General features: G+C 35.4%; 1 protein-coding gene across 6 annotated transcripts in view; it reads left to right on the top strand.

The window, feature by feature from the left end:
• The window catches only part of ANKS1A (ankyrin repeat and sterile alpha motif domain containing 1A), a 138,750-nt gene that overhangs the window by 30,672 nt on the left and 84,571 nt on the right, over positions 1–23,507 (top strand). For 5 of the 6 annotated variants that reach the window (XM_081324515.1, XM_081324512.1, XM_081324514.1 and 2 more), the window contains exons 2-10: positions 3,306–3,386; positions 8,655–8,811; positions 10,475–10,537; positions 16,095–16,391; positions 16,983–17,058; positions 17,750–17,851; positions 19,584–19,676; positions 20,178–20,371; positions 22,631–22,714. In XM_081324515.1, the coding sequence (XP_081180641.1) occupies positions 3,306–3,386; positions 8,655–8,811; positions 10,475–10,537; positions 16,095–16,391; positions 16,983–17,058; positions 17,750–17,851; positions 19,584–19,676; positions 20,178–20,371; positions 22,631–22,714 (1,147 nt within the window). The remainder of the gene's footprint in view (positions 1–3,305; positions 3,387–8,654; positions 8,812–10,474; positions 10,538–16,094; positions 16,392–16,982; positions 17,059–17,749; positions 17,852–19,583; positions 19,677–20,177; positions 20,372–22,630; positions 22,715–23,507) is intronic. The other variant, XM_081324516.1, reaches the window with a different exon arrangement.

Below are 23,507 nucleotides of genomic sequence, written 5' to 3'. Positions count from 1 at the left end.
CACGAAACATCATTGGTTACATGGATGACTTGCTTTATGACTGTCACAATGTATGTCCATACTTGCCTGGCTTAATTACACTCATAAGTCAAGGAGTATCTTGCACCTATTCACCTCAGTTTCTTAGGCTCATTTCCCAAAAAGCATCAGTTCTCAAGAGTCATCAGAAGCTGCAAAAATTCCTTGTCCCAGGGAGCAGATTGGCAAACAAAACACAAACCCATCTAACCAAATTGGCAGAGTTAAGATTCAAATAATAACCAACTTCTGGTAAAAAAAAAAGCCTCTTGATCTTTTCAGTGCCTGAATGGTTTCCTGGCAAATCCAACGTAGAGTAATATGGGAAATGCCTCAAATCCGGTGGTGGGATTCAGTTAGTTTGCACCACTTCAGCAGAACCAGTAGCTAATTTTTTGTTACCCAGGCCCAGAATGGACTTCCAGAAGAGGCATTCACACAGAGAACTGGTTGTTCACATATTTGAATCCCACCACTGCTCAAAACTCATAAAATCTTAATTAGAAAATAGTTGGTCCCTTGAAAGAAGAAAAGCATTCATTCCACAGTTCCATATTGTTGCAAGTGTACTTCTTTGAAGTAAAGATACATTCATAGATATATGCAACTGTTATAATTCTTTTGAAAGCTTTTTGAGGAATAATATATGTATCCTGCTATAAGTATCATCCAACAGATGTTGCAGAATTGTATCACAGAAATAAACTCTTCATTCCTAAGATGACTTTTGTTTCTTAAGCAATATAAGCCTATACAAACAATAAATTGCGACCATGAGATATTTTTACCAGTCATAGTTTTCTTATAAATTATTAATTTAATTTAATCCTTCTCCCTTGTTTTGTCTTCTTCCCTCACTTCCTTATTAAGTACCAAATTATTATTAAATATATTTTTGCATCTTTCAGATAAGAATATAAAACAAAAAATAATTAAACCAACCTCTATTTATTTGAAAAAAATCTTTCTCATACTGTGGCTCAGCCAGGAGCTAATTATTTCATTTTTAACATGTTAGTGTCATTGTATGGTGTTAAAAATACCTTGAATTCAGAAACGCTTGTTTTCCCCTATAAAAATTGAAATGCTAATATTAGAACATTACACATACCAAACAAGACTAGAATATTAAGTACTATTTGTGCCATAATGTGTGGCAGTGTGATTGGCAGTGAAACCTGATTAAATCTTCATTCAGCTGATGAGAATTTGTCTGAATTAACTTTGTAATTCAGAGCTTAAAGTATTTATAATGTCAGTTCTCCTTAAAATTGTCATGCTACTATAGAATAAACTGTATTCTGTTCTTCATTTTAAAAATTATCTTATACTTAGGCACTATGAGTTATTTCCTTAGTGCAGGAGTGCCAAAGTGCCGGTCTGTGGGCCAGCTGTGCCCACCCCATTGCCGGCAATGGCAAAAAAGTTGTGATATGTCGTGACACGTCACATGACATTGCGAGTTTGACACCCCTGACTCAGTGGTTTTGAATTGTTAACTTGTAAGGAGCTTATAGTTTGTAAACTCAGTTGTGGACACTACTTGATATTTATTTTACTATGGATGACTAAGGAAGGCCTAAGAATACTAAACATCATCTCATTACAAACTCATCATGCCTTTACAGGAAATTATGCTTTTCCAGTTTACCTAAGTGTTCATTTTGCAATAAAATAATGAGAAAACAAATAAGTGTGAAATGAGCAGTATAATCACTTGCAAATAATCTGTGCTCATGTTAGTTTTAAATTCAAGCATGGTAATATTTGAGAATTATTACTCAGCACTAATAGTACTTATTAGCACTACTTCTAAAAGCAGAATAGAAAAGGTGAAGCATTTTAATAGATTTATGCTGCAATTAACAAAATGCAATTAAGACTTCATTTAATTCGAATCATTTTTGTATATAGGCATTTAGAGATTATCTTTACCTTTGTATATGCAATATTTCAATGCTATTATAATAATTTATTAAACTTGTATCTTAACATTCTGAGAGATTCACAGCAATCAATCAAACAAAAAATATAGTAAAACCTAAAGCACCGACCCCCCCCCCCAACCTTTTGGGCAACAGGGACTGGTTCTGTGTAGACATGTTTGGGGCCTGATTTCACATGCTGCCTGCATTCTGCAGATGGGGCTTCGGTTGTTTGCGTGGCCCAGTTTCTGGCATGCCGCGGTCCTGTGCCAGTCCATGGTCCGAGGGTTGGGGACCCCTGCAGTAAAGCATAAAAAATAAAATATTTGTCAGGACTTCAGAAAAATTTGAATTAATGAATTTCAGCATTATTAATTTTAAGATATCATAACACTTCTTTTGCCTCTAGGAATCTGCCTTCATGAATTTGCAGGATAGGAATTAGTAACTTATGTTTCTTTGTATTATCCTTTATACAGAGATATTTTGTGATTTTTGTTACAAATCTACAATGAACCTTCTCAGGGAGGAAGTCTGATTTGAAAACTCAGTATCATGAAATATTATAATATTATTGTGTTTGTATGTTACTTGTTTTAAAAAGAATTAAAGTCATTTGCAAAAGCAATATGAGATTTCCAAATATTACTATGCTTGAATTATAACCAACATTTTGACTATATAGTGCATTTCACACCCATTTGCTATTATGGAGATTAATCTAAGCATTTCCAGTAGTATTGGTAAATTCTGTACTCTCACAATACATGCAAACCAATGTGTCCGGTTTGGTAGTTAATTTGACTTCTAGTGTTTTAAAAATAGCCCTTCTGTATTATGACTTGGTTTTATGATGAAATTGTTTTTCATTTTTTAAGCAAACTACATTGATGTGACTGTAAAAAGGCATTTATTACGACTATGAATATAGTCGTTGTGTTAACTAGTTGTGTTATCAGATTGGGAAAAAATGAAGATGAAAGATTCATTTAAATATGTACAGTAGAGACAAAAACAAATTATCCTTATTTTCTCTTTTGTTTTATATATTGCTTCCTTGCAGCTTGTGCTACTTGTGGACCAACTCGCTTGAATATTGCCTAAAGAGTGCTATAACACATACAAATAATAACCAATGAAATAGTAATAAAATACTATTAGAAATTGGGATAATCCATCTCTGTGATCACCTGTTTTTCTTTGTTTAATATAGCAGCAAGTTAATATTGTGTAATAGATCGTGGTTACAAAATATGCTTTTTTAGTGTTATTCACAGGAAATCTGTCTCAGTCTGGTGCTGTTTACTTACTATACATTGTGTCTTAATGTATAACATTTATTTATTTACTTTTGCTTTACAGTATCTGGAGAGGACCAAATGTGAACTGTGTTGACAGTACTGGATACACTCCATTGCATCATGCTGCTTTAAATGGGCACAAGTAAGTTTCCTGTGTCTGAAATAACTTTAAACAACCAACCAGTAGCTAAAACTAAATAAACCCTATAGTACTTTGCAAATAGCTTCCTTCAAATATCATAAGTAGTAGAATTCTGCTATCATCAGGATTATGCAATGCACTGTGCCATATTATTGTTAAATGTATTTATTCAGAGATGTTGCTATTTTGGTATTCTAGATGTGACTGCCACCTCCTCTTTGAGTAGGAGTTGTGAGTCCACAAGAACCCCAAGTTACTGATCAGGTTCATCTGCAACCCTATCCATAATTAATTTAATTAAAGTCTCAAATCCTGAAGTTCTGAAGAGCCAAAGCCATTCGGCCTTGCCAGGGTTCAGCTGAAGACTGTCATCCCCCATCCAGGCCCCCACAGCCTCTAGGCCAGGGGTCCCCAACCCCCAGGCCTTGGACCAGTACCAAGCCGTGGCATACCAGTCCGCACAAACAAGGAAAGCCCAATCCACAGGATGCAGGCAGCACACAAAACCACGCCCCCTCCGGTCTGTGGAAAAAACTCTCTCCACGTAACTGGTCCCTGGTGCCCAAAAGGTTGGGGACCTCTGCTCTAGGCACTGCGAGAGGGCGGCAGTAGCATCACTTGGATCACCAGGAGTAGAGTGATAAAATTGAGTATCATTAGCATACTTATGTATGCATGCATGCTTACACAGAGAAACTGCAGTTTCTCTGTTCATTTTCATCAATCTAGAAACCTTTTCTTTAAAGAGGAGAGGCAAAAGACTTTTCAAGATTCATTTTCTCATGCTTGTTATACATTGGTTATAGTAGGATGAGAAATTTTGAAATGTAGCTGTTACTTCTGCAGCCCAGAGACAGTTGGGAGGCATATATATTTAATAAGTTATTATAATATTTAGTTTACATGATTTAATAGGGATTTTGCTAAAATCCTAAAATTACTTTAGTTACTTTGTTAGTAATCTAGTTTAAAGCACTCCCCATAACTGGCTGTCAAGATTCTACTTGAAAATGTCCAAATCCACAAAGCATCTATTTGTACTTTTCATATTTAGTCTGTACTCAACTAGTACTCCAAGGCCTCTATTACAAACTCTGCTGCCGGTCATGTATCCCCAATTTTAAATCTGTGCATCTATCTCTGTTCTCAGCTTCTTTCTCTTAAAATTTAATCTTTTGTCAGCCAGTACCTTAATTTCTCAAGTTTATTTTGACTGTTAGTTTTGTCTTCTATGCCACAAGCAATCCTAGCCAATGCTATGTGTTCTGCACATTTGACAAGCATTCCTGTAGCACCTCATTTAAGTCCCTAATATAGATGTTGAATACATGGACATGGCCTGAATCTTATAGCATCCCACTTAACTTTCATTGTGGTTCTTCTTAATGAATAGCTATTAACAACCATCCAGTGTGAGCTTTCATGCCAGCAGTGTATTCATTTAATTGTCCTTCTATCCAGCCAACATGTAACTAGTTTGCTAAACAGAATACTGTGGCCTGTTTTAATAAATGCTTTGCTGAAATCAAGGGACGCGGTGGCTCAGTGGGTTAGGACGCTGAGCTTGTCGATCGGAAGGTCGGCAGTTTGGCGGGTCGAATCCCGAGTGCCGCGTAGCAGAGTGAGCGCCTGTTACTCGTCCCAGCTTCTGCCAACCTAGCAGTTCGAAAGCACGTAAAAATGCAAGTAGAAAAATAGGGACCACTGCGGTGGGAAGGTAACAGCGTTCCGTGCGCCTTTGGCGTCTAGTCATGCCGGCCACATGATCACGGAGACGTCCTCAGACAAGCGCTGGCTCTTCGGCTTTGAAACGGAGATGAGCACCGGCCCCTAGAGTTGGAAACGACTAGCATGCATGTGCGGGGGAACCTTTACCTTTACCTTTACCTTTTGCTGAAATCAGAACATATTGGAACCGCTTTAGTAATTCCCAAGTAAAAGTAGTACTTTCCATCCCCAATAGGAAAACAAAATTATTAATAATGTTGCATTTTCATGAAATTTTCCTCCTTCATTGTTTTCCTCTTTTTATGAACATGTGTTGTTCTTTAGGGGTTTTTTTTAATTGAGCAGCAAATTATTTCTGTGGGACTGAAGAGTACTTGCCTTTCATATCTATATCTATTCTATCAGTATGTTTCTCAGTCCTTACATTGGCTGGAAAGTTGCTCTTTGCTGCCATTTAAAGGCTGCAAAAGAAAATTATTTTTCTAGAGTAATGAACAGACAAGCAGCTGTGGATTCTCTGTATCCTTTTATAAACAAACAAACACACACAGTAAGTTCAGTGTTTCGTTTTCAGCATTTGTTAAGGTTTACCTCTCCTCCACAATACCTAATTGGCTAAACTCACCACAGATACTTTTGCTACTTTTTTGGGGTTTTTTTATCCCGTTATGGGCCCGAAGAACAGGTTCTACAGCTGTTCACTTGCAAGCTGTGTAATCAGCATAATTTGCAGTTCATTTGCATCTTTGAGAAAGAATCAGCATTGGCTACTTACATGCTTGTTATCCTTTAATTTGAAAAAATAGTGATCTTTGCTGATAATTTCTTTACATAGTTGTTTATACAGGTAAATACAAGTAAACAATATATGCTGAAACAGTGAAATCGAAAGCTTTTAATAAGGATAAGAAAGGGCCATAGGAACCTTTGCAAGCCTGCTATGAAGATTATGTAAAACATCTGTTAAAAGTGCCTAAAATCTACTCAAAGGTAGCATCTGCCTGTGCAGGTCCTATGCCAGGCATGTCAAACTGCCGGCCCATGGGCCGGATGCGTCATACTAAAACTGTGCCCACCCCATTGCCGGCAATGGAGAAAAAGTCACAAGTTTGACATGCCTGTCTTATGGAGATGACTTTGTCTTGGGCTTGTCCAGTTATCTGGGTTTGATTTGATTTGATTACTTCCAAGTAAGTCCTTAGGTTGATGATTCTGTTACCTACATGTTAGGTTCTATCCCTTCTGGTTGGTCAAGGGATCCTGAGAGGTGACATTTAGATAGGTGACATGTAGCTAATTAGTAGTAAATGCTTTTTTTGTAAAAGGGGATGGTTCCATTTGCCCTGAAGGAGACAGTGGTTTGCCCCTTCTCAAGAAGTTACTACTGGACAATTTTTTCTCAATATCTAATGTTCCCTTTTTGGGAGAGACTATTGAGAATGTGGTAGGTCTACAATTTCAAAGGGCTGTAGAAGAAACAAATTATCTGGACCTGTTACAATTTGGTTTCAGGCTAGGATACTATATAGTACTGAGATGCAATTGATCACACTTGTAGATGACATCTGGTGGGCCTGGAATGGGTATGTTGCATCCTCATTGGTTTTCAGTACCATCAATTATGGCATCCTTCTCGACTGGCTGACATGTTGGGAGTAGGAGGTCTTGTTTTTTCACTAGTTCTCCTTTCTCCAAGGATGGTTCCAGTTGGCATGTGAGGAGGAAAGGTCTGTCTTTGGGTCTCTACTTTTGGGGTGCTACAAGGCTTAATTCTCTCTTCTATTTACCATCTTCATGAAACCTCTGGGGAAGGTAATTGATTGCATATGTCAGTGCACTAGCTAGACCAAGGGTAGGCAAGCTTGGTTTTTTTATGACTCATGGACTTCAACTCCCAGAATTCCTGAGCTAACATGGCTGACTCAGGAATTCTGAGAATTGAAGTCCACGAGTCATAAAAGAGCCAAGCTTGCCTACCCCTGAGCTAGACCAAGTCAAAAAAAATCAACTCGAGACCAAGGGTAAAATTACTTTTCTTGAAATTGGCTGTAATAACAGAATCATGCAACTTGTCCTGCTAGTTCAATAATTTGTGGAATACTGTCTGAGCTATAATATCAAGATATTATCTGTTGTAGATTTAAAATATGTCTCATACAGACACACCCCATCGCCTGGGGTAGCAGATCATACATATCTCCATCAAGATCATCTTACTTACTCTTTATAGTATGGGTCTCAGTTTTACATCTGTGACCTGGACCATCCCAGTGGTGCTGGGGAAGTGTCTTCCCAGTACCTAGAAGCTGCAAAAGTCTGGCTGGAGAAGATCTGGCTTCAGCCAATCTTGACAGGACTGAATGACTGTTGTTTTTTAGGGCTACCCCAAATCTGTTGATTTACCATCTTAATTGTGACTAAGGTTATAGTTTCCTGGTCAGAATTGGTACACACTGCTGGTCCACTTGGACTCAGTGGCAGCCTGAATAGCAGGTGGCAACTGTAGCCAGGAGAGCCTTTGCACAAATATATTTTATGTGCCAGTTTAACCTTTTCTAGATCTGGAATCACTTATGCCTTTGCTGCCTCCCATTTCCAATATGTTCTGCATGGCCTATCTTTTCAAGAGCATTTGAAAACTTCACTGGTCCAGAATACAATGGCTGGGGCACATGTGGCAGCACCGGAATAACATCTATGCAACACTGATGCTGGGTGAGCTGCATTGGCTTCCAGTGGATTTCTGGTTGAATTTAAAATGCTGATTATCACCTTTAAAGTTCTATATGGCATAGGGACAAATTACTTGTGGGGCTGCCTATCCCTAATGGTTTCTGGTCATCCCTCTAAATCTGGGTCTTCTTGGTGCAACAGTCTTGCCAGGTTGGACTTCTTCCTCTGTCGTGCCTGCGTTAAGGAATAGATATGGATGCCCCAATCCGGTTGGTCATAAGGAAAACAATCAAGATGTGGCACTAGGATTAGGATCATAATGCAACTGGCATGATGTGTTTGATCTATGGATGTGAGTCTTATTAGGGCCTCAGCACTGTCTATTTTGCTTTAATGGTACTTACCGGTAGTAATTGTATTTTTATTCTTGCTCACCATCCAGAGTTCCTTTAGGTAGATGGGCAGCCATATTAATTTGTTAAGAAAATAATCAAATAAACCGTATATCTAACTCATACTTGGAAAAAAAAGTTCATTCTTGTCTGCTTATAGATAGTTTGAATAACTAAATGCATTCCTAATACTTAACCCTAAGCCTGTTTATATAGATACATTTCATCAACTAAGCTGAAAGTTACCACCCAGTTAGTGAATTGCAACGTTATTTTCTTTTTGTGGATGAATATAGGCTGTTTTCACTTTCCAGTTCTGAAGGAACCCTGGAGAATATTTGAATTTGGAAATGTTTTCCAAGTAGACTGATTACAAACTGATATTCTTATTAACACATGTATCCAATTTACTATTTGATTTTGATTGTCATGTCCAGAATTCTTCTGAAATTTCATGGCATTATTCCGTCCTCAGGGATGTTGTGGAAGTTCTGTTGAGAAATGATGCATTAACGAATGTGGCTGACTGCAAAGGCTGTTATCCTCTCCATTTGGCAGCTTGGAAGGGAGATGCTGAAATAGTGAAACTGCTAATACATCAGGGACCCTCCCACACTAAAGTAAATGAGCAGGTCTGAATATGTTCATTTTTTGTGCTCTTAATCTTACATGGTTTGTTGTATTATTCCATAGGAGGGGGGTGAATACAGCATCTACAAGAATAAATTTGTTGTTTGACATCTTGCTTGAGAAAAGGTTAAAGGTTAAATACTATTATTGTTCAGCAAATTTGAAAAATTGTATCCTGAAAGCTGTATTTTTGATTGATCAAATTGAGAACTTAGAAATGAACAGTGGCTGAATTGGTTCGTATACAATGGGAGAATTTTAACCATTATTCCTATACCCTACCGCATCCTACGCCACAATTTTCTGCACAATTTGAAACTTGACATAGTTGGTGCATCAGTTTATTTCTGTGGTGAAGCAAATCTAAACAGCTTTATTCTCTCTTTGCCATATTTTGTAGTTAGCTTATACTGCTTTACTACTTATGCTTAGTAAGCTAATCTTGTGCAGTTAACTACAATACAGCTTTCAGATATTAATAATTAATTTACTAAAATGCTGTGCTCAAATGGAAGAAAAACAGCAATTGTTTCTGTTGTTTAAAATGCTGCCATTTGACTTGTATGATTGAAAACTTTCTTGTGTGCACATGTAGACATACATATACATCTCATAGTACTAGTATTGGTATCAAGACCAGGTAAACTCTTAAAGTATTGCTTCAAATTAAACCGGGACTGGTATATGGAGAAAGAGAAATATTGGGAATACTAGTGAGTTTTCACATGAAATTATTTCACTTGCCTTTTAGTTGTATGTATGTATTTATTTACTAAGACATCTCTGCTGCTGAATACATATTCCCAGAAGTCAAAACAGCTTACAGAAAGCCAGAACAAAGGATCAAACACTTATCTCACACAAAACATTTAACAGACATTGTGACACCTATGGAGGTAGGCTAAACCTCCACTTCCAGAAATGCATTTCTCAAAAGTAATGTTTTTAGAGCTCTTTGGAAGGTCAATAATGTTGAGGAGCACTGGGTTATCCAGCTGTAAGTTATACCACAGAAGGCATCACCAAGAATGAGGCCCCAGGGGTCTCTTGTCCATATAACATTTTTCTTATGGAAAGTAAAATTATAACAGACCCATGACTGTGAGGCTTATTACCTGTGTTAACAAGTAGCTTAGCATAGTCTCTTACAAATATTCAGAGAAGTTCATTTGCTGACTATTAATATTTTTTGTGATTGAATAGCCAAATGTACACATTCAAAAGTTTTTAATAATATTGTTTGGAATTTTTTTTGGTCAGATATTGTTTATTGTGCTTCTAGGAAAAAAACTTTGTCAATCATTTTATTGTTAACATTTTAAATTTTATAATGCCATTTGCAATTCGTTAATAAATTTGATGGGGCCATATGAAAATGAAGGCTCTTGCAATCTACAACTAGCACGAGGCCAAATATTTGTAAAATGTCATAGTGAAGTGTTAAATAGAGAACTTAAGATTTTTAGTTGAGCTTTGCATGTTGTCTTTAAAACAATATGCATGATCAACTATTGACAGCTGGAATGGCTAGTTTAATTGATTGCTTTTCATTGGAATGAAATATTGTCATGTTCTATCATTTCTCCCCTTCAGAATCACTCACTGCTTTTTTTACTATATCCTGCCATTTCATCATCACATTTTCTTTTCCTCTCCTTTTTGTAGAATGCTCTTGAGATCAAAGAACTCAAAAAGTACGGCCCCTTTGACCCCTATATCAATGCCAAGGTGTGTACTTCGCTGACAGGATTTCACTGTATCATTACTCCAAGTTGTATTTTTGTGCTCTAAGAAGCCTTGTCATCTAGTTCATTGATACTGCCTGCTTGGGAGTGGCTGTGGAGGGACTGAAAATGCAATCTCTTCAATGTGATATTTGTATTAAGCCATGTTTGATTTGGCTGGTTGGTAAAAGTTTACTTGATGCTTAGCAAAGTCTACCAGTCCTTTGTACTTGGTAGATTTGGGTTACTTGTTGATTCCCAAAGCAGTAATAGCATTCAAAAATATAATTTCAAAAGATTCTGGTATTGTTTCCCTATTTAATAAGAAAGGGAATAATACTGATTATGTTTATGGTATATTATCCAAAACAAGTGTGCATTCTTAGCAATACTGAACTTCATTTTGGTAATAGTAATGATGCTACATAACTCAGAAGTATTTTTGTTAGTGCTTGGATGAGGACAATGATGCCTTTATTGTCTGTGTGGATGTATGCCTGTATCCATTTAAGTGAAAGTATGTACATTTTTTCTTATTTCACTAGTTCCTTTTTCACATCTGATTCTCTCTTAAACTGAATATGGCCTATATCCTTCTGCTTCTAGTAATCATAAGAAAAATAGAAAAGCAAATCTGAAAATATTGAAAATAATCTTAAATTACTTAACAGATAATCTAATAGAATATTTAGAAGTATCTTAAGTGATTCCTTGTTATAATGAATCTCGAAATCAATGTTCATTGTAAATTAATTATTTTAATTTTTAGACCATCATATTGGATTATCTTACATATTGATTTTTAAGGTCCAAATCAAATTGGGCTCCATGGGTATGGTTTTAAATAGATTAAGATTATCAGTGTTGGAGATAAACAGGGTGAATTAGTTTAAATTACATGCTTTTATAGATTCAGACTGCAGTGAATATAGTCTGTAAATGTAGGGTAAACATTAATGTTTGATATGGTAAATTATAGTCTGTATAGTACTAGGATTCATAATGTACAAGTTTTGGTGAGGATTACAGCATCACTCTGCTTGCTCAGTTTTACCTATATGTCTATGTTTTTGGACATTAAGGATGTTTCAGAAGCCATATTCTGTCTCTGTATTTTTCAGTCTAAAGTAGATCAACCCAATAGTAAAAGCTGAAATTGAAGTGCTTAGACATTTAAATCAGAAATTGAAATGTTTTTAAAATCACAGTAGAAAAATACTAATTTAAATAATTGATTGAATTTTCTTTTTGATAATTCATATATTTCTTTACTATAATACTTGAAATATTTGCACCTGAATGAAGGAGTATAATCGTTTTTGTCTTAATGGATTTTTATTGCAGAATGTGTATCTATATTTAGCTAGGAAATTTATGAAATTTGTGATTGCCTTGACTATCTGTATATAAGTTAAAACATTAAAAAATATAATTTATTTAAGTACCAAAACTGGAATCCAAAGAACTCTAAGACTAGTTCTGTGTCTGAATAGATGTATAAAAAAAATTCCCAACTGTCATTTTTAATTTGCATGGTGTTAAAAAAATCTGTAACACAGATAAATAATAATAAGTCAGTCTCTACTTGTGAATATACCTTAGATTTCCAGAAACAAGGAAAAGTAGATACTCTTGATGATACGTTTTTCCATTCAATGAAAAAGAATGTTGTTAGGAGTTATACATTTCTATAAATTATCAAACACTATATAACCCATTGTAATGTACACCTCATGATAAAATGTTACAAATTATGATCCACAAAGCATTTGATCATATAGCTAGAAAAGCAAACTTTAAGTAGTACCAAACTGAAAGAAGTTAAATTTTAATACAGTAATTATTTCAGGCAAATGTCATTCTAGCCACATGTAATTTCCAACCACTTTCTTTGCAGTATAGAGTTTATGCTGCTTTTTAAATGATTTCTTAGTTGTTCTTCCTTTCTGGGTGGAAGCAAAAAACATGATCTTTAAGCCATCATCTAAGTAGGTTACATATCAAACATTAAAATGCCAAAAGTACACAAAAAGTGCCCCTTGTTCTATTCTCTGTAATCTTTAGTGGAAACACCGGCAACAGCAAGGTGAAGATATAGAAAGAGTGCTCATTCATTGTTTTGTTTCCACCAAGCCAGATCCCTCTGGAAATCAGGAGGAGAGCATCACTGTCTTTTTAAATAAAAGATATTTTAAATCTTAAAAATGCAGAGGAGGAAAGTGAGATGAGCATGTTTCTACAAGGCTATTTTCTAAAGCCTTTTGTAGCTTAGTATTATTTTCAATTAATGAATACTATTAAAATCAAATGTTTAAACTAATCCAGCGTAAGAAGCATATTCCTTGAAGCTCACTTGGAAGGCTAAACGCCATAGAAATGAAGATATAATAAAACATGTTACTTTAAATAATACTTCTGAGAGTCATGCTGTTCTCCATATACTAGATCAATGTTTCTCAATCTTGGCAATTTGAAGATGTGTGGACTTCAGTTCCCAGATTCCCAAGGCTGACTGGGGTATTCTGAACTAACTGGAAATGATGCTTTTTATTTCACCAAACATTTGGTTGGGTTGGGACCCAGTTTGGTATAAAGTTTGAGGCATCAGGCTAGAAACTGGAAGACTGCGAGTTGTCATCCCACCTTAGGGCCAAGACCATCTGGGGATGCTGGGCCAGTCACTTTCTATCAACCCTAGGAAATAGGCAATGGCAAACCATTTCTAAAATGATGTTTAAAAAAACCAGGCAGTTGCCAGGAGTCAATCCTGACTTGAAGACCTGTGTCCACAAACAAAGAGATTTTTGCTATTTTTTTAATAAGGCATGCAGTTTTATTTTAAAAAAACTAGGAAAAATGCTTATAAATGTTTAGTTTTGCAACAGCAGGCATTTCAGTATAGATGAGTTAGACAGTGGGTTTTGACAAATTGTTAATTAGACATATTTGTGCATTTTTCTCCAATTGAATTATATATGTACATTTGTTTATAGTTAAAAGGTACTTTGACCTGACTGTCAGAATAAGGCCCATGATACATACAAACATTATGTGATCATACATTAGAATTGGAAATATTTTTTCTAGAGTTAATATGGTTAAAATTACCTCAATTTAAGTCGCTATTTTATTCTTTCTCTCAACTGTTTCTTCCTAGAGTTTCTTTGGGCTTGCCAATTGTGATTACAGTCTCAGTTTTATGGGCTTCTGTTTAATATTAGCGCTTTTACCTACAAATTACGAGTTTTGTACTGTACCAATTGCAAATCATGTATACATTGGCAACTGTTAGTTCATATATCCATGAAAAGCATTTCTTAGTCTTCAAGATAAATGGATCAGGGAGCAAGATAAATGCTGTTTAAACTGCAGACCACTGTTTTGATTTTGAGATGATGTCACCATTTCTTTTCTCCTTTTTCTCTTAAGAATTACAGAAATCAGTCTCAGGCATTTTCAAAAAGGCTTGCTTTTTAAAAATCTCAGTTAGGCTGCAAGATTTTTGCATTAATAAGCTAAATCTTTTGAAAGAATCGGGGAGCTGTCAAAGCCATCCTCTTTAAGGAGTACCAATTTCAGCCTATTTCATCCTATTAATGAAGATTCTTCAGTTTTAAGTCCTGTCAAATGTGCAGCTATTTGGATGCACAGCTTGATCTAAACAGCACAGGTTATACTGGTTGTAAAAGGTGGCATCCAAATTATTAGAATAAATAAAAATAATTGTTTGCCACAAACTTGAAATCAAACCTGGGCTTTACAAGGGTTTATAAAATTTCGCATTTCAGAAGTGCCTATATCTTCAAATGTTGTTGGCCAGCAGATTTAAACATCTAATTAATGACTTGGTTAAAGGGCAAATGAGAAGTTGATGACAGCAATAAGATATTAATCATATTCATCTTTTTTAAAAAAAAATCATTCCTGCCCATTCAATCATTATTTGTGCATTAACCTTGTATAAACTAAGATACTGTAAATTATATTTCTTCTGTTAATACTGGAAGTTATCTAATATGCAGTGTACAACAAATAGGCAGCAGCACCTGGCTAGCCTTGTTTCTCCCACAAATAAAGCAGCGGCAAACCTAGTTATTGCTGGGATAACAAAGGGCCAGGTAATACTAGGGCTGTAGGTTAGACTATGGAATTGGAAAAAAATCTCGGAAAAAGGCAATGGCAAAACACTTTTGTATTGGGCCAAAACTCTGTATGTATATGTCCATAAAATCCCTAGGATTTGAGCTCATTTTAGCCAAGAACTATGTTTAGTCCAGTTGATGTTTTTCCCCCCTGATGTTTACTGATGTGGTACATTATGTATAGTTTGTAATATAATGTGGCTAGAAGATAACCACAATTTTTCATTATCTTTCATTAAACCCTACATCTTAATTATAAATCCTGAACCATATGCTTTCCCCTCTGTTCATGGTGAGATTCTCTGCATGCTGCTGAATGATGCATTACCTCATTTAGAATCACCTCCACTATAAATCTGTTTTTCCTTGGCAAATGTTTGGCTTGAATTGTTTCTTTGCCATCGTTGGAAGTGTCTTCCTCAGTTTTTCAAATGTTTGTGCATGTCTGTCATTGTTCATACTAACTTTCGTTTGTACATTCCATGTATTTTTTGTAAAGCACTCTGACTGTTCATCTATTTCCTTTCTGTTTCAGCTAGTTTTGTCAAGTGCCCATGAGACACTGAACTTCATTGATACTGCTAGAACAAAAATAAATCACAATGAACCTCTCTTATATTTTGTCCAGTATACAGTAGTACAACTTTTAAAGTTCTAATTTATTTACTTTTTAAACAATTGCAATGTTTCTATGAAGCCAGGGTTTTGTTTATGTATATTTAGCCATTATAATTACACACAGATGGTTAAATACACTAACAATTTGAATGGTATTTTTGTGTTCATTTTACATATCAGCTAGAATCTTAAAGTACTTAGGTTTTCATGTAGCGTTTAACCCAATGCTATTTTATAATTCAGTGACTTCCCGATATGAAGTCCAATTTCAAAAAGCATTTGGTCACATGAAAGAGCTGTTTCTTGACATATAATTAGTTTCTATAAGTTGATAATATTAGTCATTGCAGTGGCCCTTTATATAAAATTAAAATAAAATATAATAACATAGTGTCAGATTAGTTAACAAAAGGTGAATTCTCCAGCGAGAAATAACACAGTCATGAAATACTATTTATTATCAAGTTGTTGGCTTGCAAAATGTACATTTGTAGTAACTTTTATTGAATGGATAAGTAATGTGTGGTGAGTTTTAAAAGTGAAGAAAATTATAGAACAGTACAAGTAAAATTAATCTCAAAGGGCAATAATAGATATTTTATCTATTTTTTTTCCTGCAGCAAATGTCTGCATGTGTGCATATGTACATATAAATAACAATGGGACCATGGTGTACTCACTATGCCACTGCATGCATAGTAGAAAAGAATTGGAATAGTTTTAATACATTTATATTTAAAATGTTCCATTTATTATAATTGTCTCTAAACTCTAATGGTTTTTATATTTGTGTAATCTTAGAATAACGACAATGAGACAGCATTGCACTGTGCAGCTCAGTATGGCCATACAGAAGTGGTGAAGGTTCTTCTGGAGGAGTTGACGGATCCTACTATGCGCAATAACAAGTTTGAGACTCCTCTTGATTTAGCTGCTCTCTATGGGAGACTAGAGGTTGTGAAGATGTTGCTTAATGCTCATCCTAATCTATTAAGTTGCAATACTAAGAAACACACTCCCTTACATCTGGCAGCTAGAAATGGCCATAAAGCTGTAGTTCATGTACTTCTGGAGGCTGGCATGGATAACAACTACCAGGTATTTGTTTAAATTTTTGTGTATGGAGTTTCAACATTAAAGTAATGTTTCAAGATCAGATTTAGTATCACAGCTCCCTGTTCAATAAGAACTTTTCTATTCACCATTTTACTTCATCGCATGTTTTAATATCCCAATTATATGCTGCTCAGAATTGGCAAATTGAAGCAGCCTGTAATCCCAACAAATACAAAAGATTGTTAAATAAGTTTATTTTGAATTCACGTTAAAGTTTGAAATTTAGTAGAATTATACTTTCAAATTCTTTCAAGTGTAGCGGATTCTGTTTTACTCTAGAAAGCTAGGCTTTTTCTAATTGTCAGCTAGAGAACGTCTGGTGCTTAAATCCTGTATTTTCAGCTGGATATTGTCTTTTTGGTTTTAAATTCAAATTAAATAAAATTCAAATTAAATACAGAGGGGTTTTTATTAGTTGTAATTTCTCATCGATAGATTAGAGTGATCAGCCTGTATTTTTAAAGAAGCTGATTTAAGTTGGAATAAACTGCAACAAATAACTTCAGTTTGTGTACCTGGACATACACTTTTATTGTTTTCTGATGGAATTCTCAACCCATATTTGTTTTACAGACAGAAAAAGGTAGTGCTTTGCATGAAGCTGCTTTGTTTGGCAAAACAGATGTGGTACAGATATTGCTAGCTGCAGGTGAGGATCTTTTAAACATATTTTTAGATTTCCTTTTTTTGTTGGTGGTCTTAGTGTTGTAAACATTCAGCAGCCTTAGCATAGTTCTTTAGAATGACCAACATAATTTAACTTGAATCTTTCACCCTTCTTTTTAAACTTCTTCAAGCTAAAGCCTCATGAATGTTTAGTATAAACTAGCTAAGCAGGAATTGCCAGAACAGCTAATTGGATTTGGAGATCAGGAGGTTGTATACTCCAGGAACTTACATTCATTTCCCTTCGGAAATTATTATTTGCTTTCACCACAATTGAATTTTAAGTTAGAATTTAACATATATTTATTGCTTTATTATTTTAAGTATTCCTATTCTGCTTCATTTAAGTATAGGCTTAATTGCTTCTTATTAAAAATAAAATATACTTGTCTTAAAATTATAATTAAAATAAAAGCACTTCCCAAATTAAAAATGTTTCTTCTAAAATTAAGAGCCTTCATATGGCATAAGGGCAGCTTTAACCAATAATAATAGTAACAACAACAATAATAAATGAACATAGATGTAGGGCCAAAATGTACATTTAGGAGCAGGAAGTGATTAAGACCAAGTTCCATTTATACCACATTTTGCTATGTGAGTATATGTAACATTTCTTAATGTTCCTGAATTACGGTACTGTGTATAATGTAAAATTTCTCTCTCTATTGAAGGCATTGATGTGAATATAAAAGATAACAGAGGCTTGACCGCTTTGGAGATTGTCAGAGAACTTCCTTCTCAAAAAAGCCAACAAATAGCAGCTTTCATTGAAGGTAAATAATTAAAAATAAAAGAACAGAGGGCAAAAGTTGAGAAATAGGAAGCACACTAACATCACACTAACAGCTATCAAATGTGTGAGTTGTTTTTCAATTAGGCAATTTCTAAAAGGACTACATTGCTCAATTAACTGCATTGTGGATACAAAGAAAACTAGATTGAGCAAAAAATATGTTTCCCCCTTTTTTGTACTTTCTGAAAATATGCTATTAAATTAATAGTTTCCATGTTTTTACTGAATTTGATCATTGTCTCCTCAGCATTGTACTGTATTTTTAGCCCATTTCAAGTTAATTTATAAATGTAATGTATCCCTTGTTTATTTTTGAGATTTAAAACTTCCAGGTCAGACATTTTTGAAAGCGGTCTATATTGCAAGATGCATTAAGTAGGCAGGGGAAGAAAGGTGAAATAGAACCATTTTCCAGCCATAAATTGTTTGTAAATTAATTAAATGCATCCTTAAAAGATGGGTTTTTAGATGGGTTCATTTTTAATAATGGACTAGTGAAAGACCAATGCAAATGCATCGGGACTGAGATACAAAATCAGGAATCATTGGATTGTTGACCATTTAATACTATTGGGGAAGCAGCCATCACTAACATTTGCATGAGGAAAAGAACAAGTCTTTACATTTGGAGAGAGTACAGAGGACAGATTTAATATTATATAAATCCAGTGTCAGTGTGCCAAAAAGGGGTTAGCAGAAGTAGCTCCCCCCTTTATTTCCCTCTTTTCCACTGTCCATTTACTTTACAAAGGTCCTCCTGAATGGAGTGAACTAAATGAAATGGAAATCTATAAAAACTGGACAGAGTCATGATCCTTTTTTAAAAATATATATATAGGTAGTCCTCAGCTTAAGACCATTTGTTCAGTGATAATTTGAAATTATAATGGTACTGAATGGACAAACATTCCCTGATAGAAGTTACAGCTGTTGCAAGTCATGTGATCCAGGTATCTGCCCTTATGACTGAAGGGTGCTGCAAACACCCCCCTCCTCACCTATCTCTCTCCCATCCCAGCTGCTCATTTGGTCCACTAGTGCACACAAAACTGCCACAACCCTGGAGGCCTCATCCTGCTCCCTGCCACCCCACCATCCACTTACCTTTGCCTTTTTGTGCAGCTACTGTCAGGTGTGCCAAGCCGATGCAAGCTCAGCCAGACATCTAGTGAACATGTTGTTTCTGAAGGGTAAAATAGCTTGAAAGAGCCTTTTTAATCTTTAGAAACATCATGTTTGGTAAGCTAGAAAGCTAGTGAACATGATGTTTTTGAAGGGTTAGGAAGAGGCTGGTGCTTTTCCTGTGATTGTTCTGAAGGCTGTAAAGACCCTCTGTCTAGCCTTCAGAAACTTCCTGTTCGCTAACTGTCTGGCTCCACCTTCAGAATATTTGCAGTGTGTTAGCCTTTCTGCCCTTCAGAAACACTGTGTTTCTGGCCAGAAAGTTGGCAAATATGAAGTTTCTGAAGGGTAGAAAGGCCAGCCTTTCTGAGTTTCAGAAAAGATTGTGTTTGCTATCATTCTAGCCGAAAAGCTAGCCTATTCTCTACCTATATTAGCAAAATGACAACGCTGGATTCACCCAAAATAAATATGCGGAACATATCCAAATATATGAAAAGTAGATTACTGTATTTTGTTTTTGAAGACTTCAGGTAGCAAATATCTTACATGACATCTTATTTCTGTTGTTCTTTACCTCATTTGCTCAGACTGTACAACAAGAAAGAATCTTGCAACAGCAGAAGAAAAGACATCGCCGCCTTTAACTGCTTCTGTTGAAACTTCAGTTTGGATACCTCAGGGTAAACTATGAAATGTATTAAATTACTTGTTTAATCGTAATTTTATTAAAAATTAAAACTGCAACAATGAAAAACTAACATAAACTAAAAAAGAGTGCAGAAAAAAAGAAAATAGGCAAAGTGGAAAAGGAAGGAAAAATAATAATAAAAAAGTATAAAGAAATGATTTCTGCTTTCCCCATAACAAGAATGAACAATTATCACAATTTCCTATAGGGAACAAGTAGTCCTCTCTCCACCCACCCACCCCACTCCCTCGTCAAAATAACTCTGCAGATCAGAACAAAACATATGTCGATTCCAGTTCCCAGTCCATAGGCAAAGGTGATATATAAATTAGAAAGTTATGGAAATAATGAAGTCCACCTTTTATGCCTCTGGCATTGTGGAAAGGAATGATTGTAGCCAGGCCTTCAAAGACCAGAGTTTGTGAATAGGATCACTGTAGCTATTGAGGATTTTGTACAACTGTTTCTGATTTAACATGTTTGCTTTCTTTAGGGAATGTGGAGAAAGCAGTGACAGACCTGATAACAGATGTTGATGGCAAGCCAGAAGAGTGTCCATATGAAGTACTATACAATGCAACCTCCTGTCATTCTTTGGACAGCCTAGCCAGTGGAAGATCCTCAGACAGAGATTCAGTGAACAGGGAAGCGGAGATGACTGCTATTAAAGTGACAGGAATGAGACCTGTATGTAGTCTGATGTGTGTTATCTTTTCCTTTTTGTAGAAAATAGACTGGGATAGATCACCAGGCCTCCAAACTTGCAGTAAATTAATAGTGCAGATGTGCAGTTTGGAAGTGATAGTAAATAATTGTTAAGAGCTTTAGTTACTGACTACTTAGAGGCCATTTGCCCTGCTATGAAATTCTCCCAGGAATTATTCCAAGTTCACAGTGTGATGACTATTTGAATTTGGGTGAATTTCTACCACTATATATTTTGCTAGGTACTGTAGCTCAGATTAACTATTTAGGAGCAAGGGGAAAAAATTCTTGTCTAGAATATGACTTTCCTCTCAACATTTTTTTCATCCAATTTTTTTCAGATTAAAAAAAATCACTGTACAGTAATAATCCTGAATATTAGATTTGTTTGCATTGTTTTATTATATTAATTGGCCGGTAAATCAGTTTGTCATGGAATTTATGGATGTAATCCAGCAGGGGGAGCTTGGAGACTTTACAGGCTAATTAAAATAGCTTAAGTTAGTTCCTCTGAAAGCAATCAGCTTTATTTAAAGAATCCACCAGAGTTGATAAGTACTGGATTTGAGCATGTTATGGAATATTTATTGCACATTAAAATATGGATGGTTGAGGTTTATTAAAAATATATAAAGTTAAATATGAATTTGTACATGCAGCCCAAAAATATGCAGATTTATTTTGAAGTTATCAGTTGTTGACATTTACTAGATCAGAGACAGGAGAGCCAGTTAAGGCACTGGAGCAGGAATAAGGAGATTCAGGGATTGATTTTTCCGTTAGGGACAGAAGCCAATTGGGTGATGTTAGGCTTCTCACCTCTTCTCAACCGAAATCAGTGTCAGGGTCTTTGAAAATCAGTTGACAAACTTAACAGTAGGAACTTGGTGAGTGCAGTGCAAAAACACTGCAACTATGTGAGAAAAATGCTAAGAAGAAGACAACTAGATTTTATATTTGTTGTGTACATCATTTAATTTAATTTTTTTCATTCTAATGGAAGTCATATTTTTATTGGGAATATAACATTGGATATATTCAATATTGTTATATCCATTTATAAGTGAAATATGCAGAAAATTTATTGAATGTGAAGATATACATAATGGGACATATTTACTTCTTATCTCTCCATAGCAGCTTTGAAAATGTGAATCTAGAATGAGAGATTTGTTTCATAAATTCTGGCTTTAGCATTCCATTATAATTATCCTTCATTTGGGCTATTATCATATAGGTTTGTTTCTTTGGCTAGCACTTCTTGATTTCTAGATTCAAGTCTGATATTCTGTGCCGTCAATAAATGTGTATATGCATTTGTTTTAGAGGTATATTTGAAGATTAAAACAGGTTAATGAAAACAGGCTTAAACAGAAATATATGTTTTTAATGTATACAATATGTGCATATATCAGCAGCTTTTTAAGTGTCTTCTGAGATCAGTAACCCAATATTAACAGTATTGATTGATTAACTGATTAATTGATTATGTGCCATCAAATCAGTGTCAAATCTTAGCAACCACATAGATTTTCTATATGACAATCTGTCCAGAACTTGGTCTTTCAATGGTGAACACTTCTTCACTGTAACATTTATCTTGTTCCTGGTCATCTTCTTCTTATCCTTCCTTGTATCTTTCCCAGCATTGGAACTTTCTTTAGAGACCCAGGTCTTCACATAAAGTAACCAAAGTAGTATAATTTCAGCCTGACCATTTCCCCTCAAGTGAGAACTTGGGGTTGACTAATTCTCTTCTTGTCCTGCTTCTTCGATGTCCAACTTTTTCTTCTGTAGAGTATCACAGGGGATATTGCTTGTACAATTTTGAATTTTGTAGGTATAGATACATTATGGCACCTGAATATTTTTTCTAAAGCTTTTGTGGTTGCTCTGTCAAGCACTAACTACCAAGTCTGTGAAATATTTATTGAATGATAATTGTGCCAGTTTTGTTATTAGAGAAATTGCAAATCAAATAGTTAGGGCATCTGTGTGGTCTACAAAGTCCAAGGGAAGACAAGTGACAAAATGTACACAATGCAGGCTGTCCACTTTTGTGTATTTATTTTTGACATTGCATGTAAGAAGGTAAGGCACAGTTTGTATCCTGAGGCCACATCACGTATTTCATCAATTTGATGAAATCACTTATTTGCTTTGTTGCCTTAAATGTGTTAAGGTTGCATCAAAAAGAATTTGAAACGAGTCATTTACGATTATTTTTTTTGAAAATTGTAGAGAGAGCGTCCACCACCTCCTACAAAACCTCCCCCTGATGAAGAAGAGGAACTTGAAGATAAAAAACATGATGCATCCTCAGTGGTAAACATCCTTATGTGTCCTCCTTGATTTTAGTGATATGGGGGGAATGTCAACACATTAATATGTTTAGAGGGTAATGTGACATTTATAAAAAAATATATTAGTAGTTTTAACTGCCATATCAGCAGGCTTTTGCCAGGATTTTTTTTGCCATGGTCTGGTTTGCATCTGGCAGTCCTTTAGCCTACTTTCGATTGATATGTATGGATACTCTCTAAATATCTTGATATTACTCTATAGAGTGGAGTATTTTCAGTTGATATGTAAATATGTGCTACCTAAATTGTTCTTCATTTTTTAGTTGCTAGAAAAATTTCCTTTGGAGAAAAAGTGCTTTCCTTACAATAAAATAAATTGCAGCTCAGAAGCTTACGTTTTTCCATTAGGGGGAATGAATCTTCCATATTTAGTTTTCCTGCCTACGAAGAGAAGTGCAGAATATTGTTAGCAAATCAGCATTCTTTGAAATGCCTCACAAACCTGTTAAAAATTATAGGGGTAGTCTTCAAAGGGACTGTCAATCTGTAATGTGACAAAAGGAAAAACAAACATATTAGGAAATCATCCCTACTTGGTTGCATCCACAACTTTGGAGGACAAATTTGGCATGTTACTCCAAAAATTTAAGTACCGTATATACTTGAGTATAAGCCGAATTTTTCAGCCCACTTTTTGGGCTGAAAAAAATCCACTTCGGCTTATACTCCAGTGAACAAAAAAAAGAACTTACCGAGGACTTGCGCGCGGCCGAGCTACTTTGCCTGACGCTGCTGGGGTCGCCCGGGCGCCTCTG

The sequence above is a fragment of the Vipera berus genome (genome assembly GCF_964194415.1).
Source record: "Vipera berus genome assembly, chromosome: 3".
Taxonomy (NCBI): Eukaryota; Metazoa; Chordata; class Lepidosauria; order Squamata; family Viperidae; genus Vipera; species Vipera berus.
This window is presented reverse-complemented; position numbering and strand designations above follow the sequence as displayed.